Below are 823 nucleotides of genomic sequence, written 5' to 3'. Positions count from 1 at the left end.
CTATAGCGCTCAGAGTGGACTGGGCAAAGGGGAGTCAAGGAGGTATGATTATCACAATAGGTCGGGGCAGAAGCAGAGAGACCTTTGAATGTCAGGCTAAGAAGCCTAGTCTTCATTAGGAAAGCAATAAGGAGCCACTGAAGGTTGTTAAGCACGTATGAGAGGTACATTTTGGGAAGATAATAGAGACATCACTGAGCACAGAGTCAGTGAAATCGGTTCAATAATCAACAGCAGCTACCATTTATTGTGCACTTATTCTGTACAGGCCACTGGGCTAAGCACTGTATGGGGGTGTCTTATCCATTTTCATACTGGACTCAGTTCAGCCACTTCTTAATCTCTGTGATCTTAGGCAAGAATATATCCTACCCCTTCCCTCTCTAGGACTCAGTATAATTCTCTCATCTGGAGGAGAAATCTTTGCAAGGAGGTAGGTCTTTGCAAGGGCTCAACCAGCTCTGCCATTCTAGGCCTGTGACCCTGAGGCCTGCAGCATCTCACCCTCTTATTGGATGGTATTCAAAAGACTTACAGCTGAAGGAGTTGGGGGCTGGCCCAGCAAGGTGAGCCCAAACAGGACTCAACCACCTGGGGCCAGTCAAGGGAGGCAGAGCAGTTGAAGAGCCTCCAGTTCTTTCTCGCTTCCCACTGGCTGGCAGAAAACCGGCGGGCGTTCCGTCCTGAGAAAGAAGACAAGGCCTGAGAAGAAGGAAAGAGAAAGCCACCCACCCAATCTTGCATCTAAAAAGTTTAGCTGTCCCTCCCTGTCCCCCCAGACTTCAACTCCTCATTCTAAACCTCCCCATTGCTCAAAGCATTC

General features: G+C 48.8%; 1 protein-coding gene across 1 annotated transcript in view; it reads right to left on the bottom strand.

The window, feature by feature from the left end:
• Positions 1–46: 46 nt before the first annotated feature.
• Positions 47–823, bottom strand: part of LAS1L (LAS1-like (S. cerevisiae)) — a 9692-nt gene continuing 8915 nt past the window's right edge. Inside the window, exon 12 of the mRNA XM_010855557.1 lies at positions 47–683. Within this exon, the coding sequence (XP_010853859.1) occupies positions 532–683 (152 nt within the window). The 3' untranslated portion in view covers positions 47–531. The remainder of the gene's footprint in view (positions 684–823) is intronic.

The sequence above is a fragment of the Bison bison genome, unplaced genomic scaffold (assembly GCF_000754665.1).
Source record: "Bison bison bison isolate TAMUID 2011002044 unplaced genomic scaffold, Bison_UMD1.0 scf7180017853928, whole genome shotgun sequence".
Taxonomy (NCBI): domain Eukaryota; kingdom Metazoa; phylum Chordata; class Mammalia; order Artiodactyla; family Bovidae; genus Bison; species Bison bison.
The sequence above is the reverse complement of the archived record's forward strand: the minus strand, read 5'-3'. Positions and strand labels throughout refer to the sequence as shown.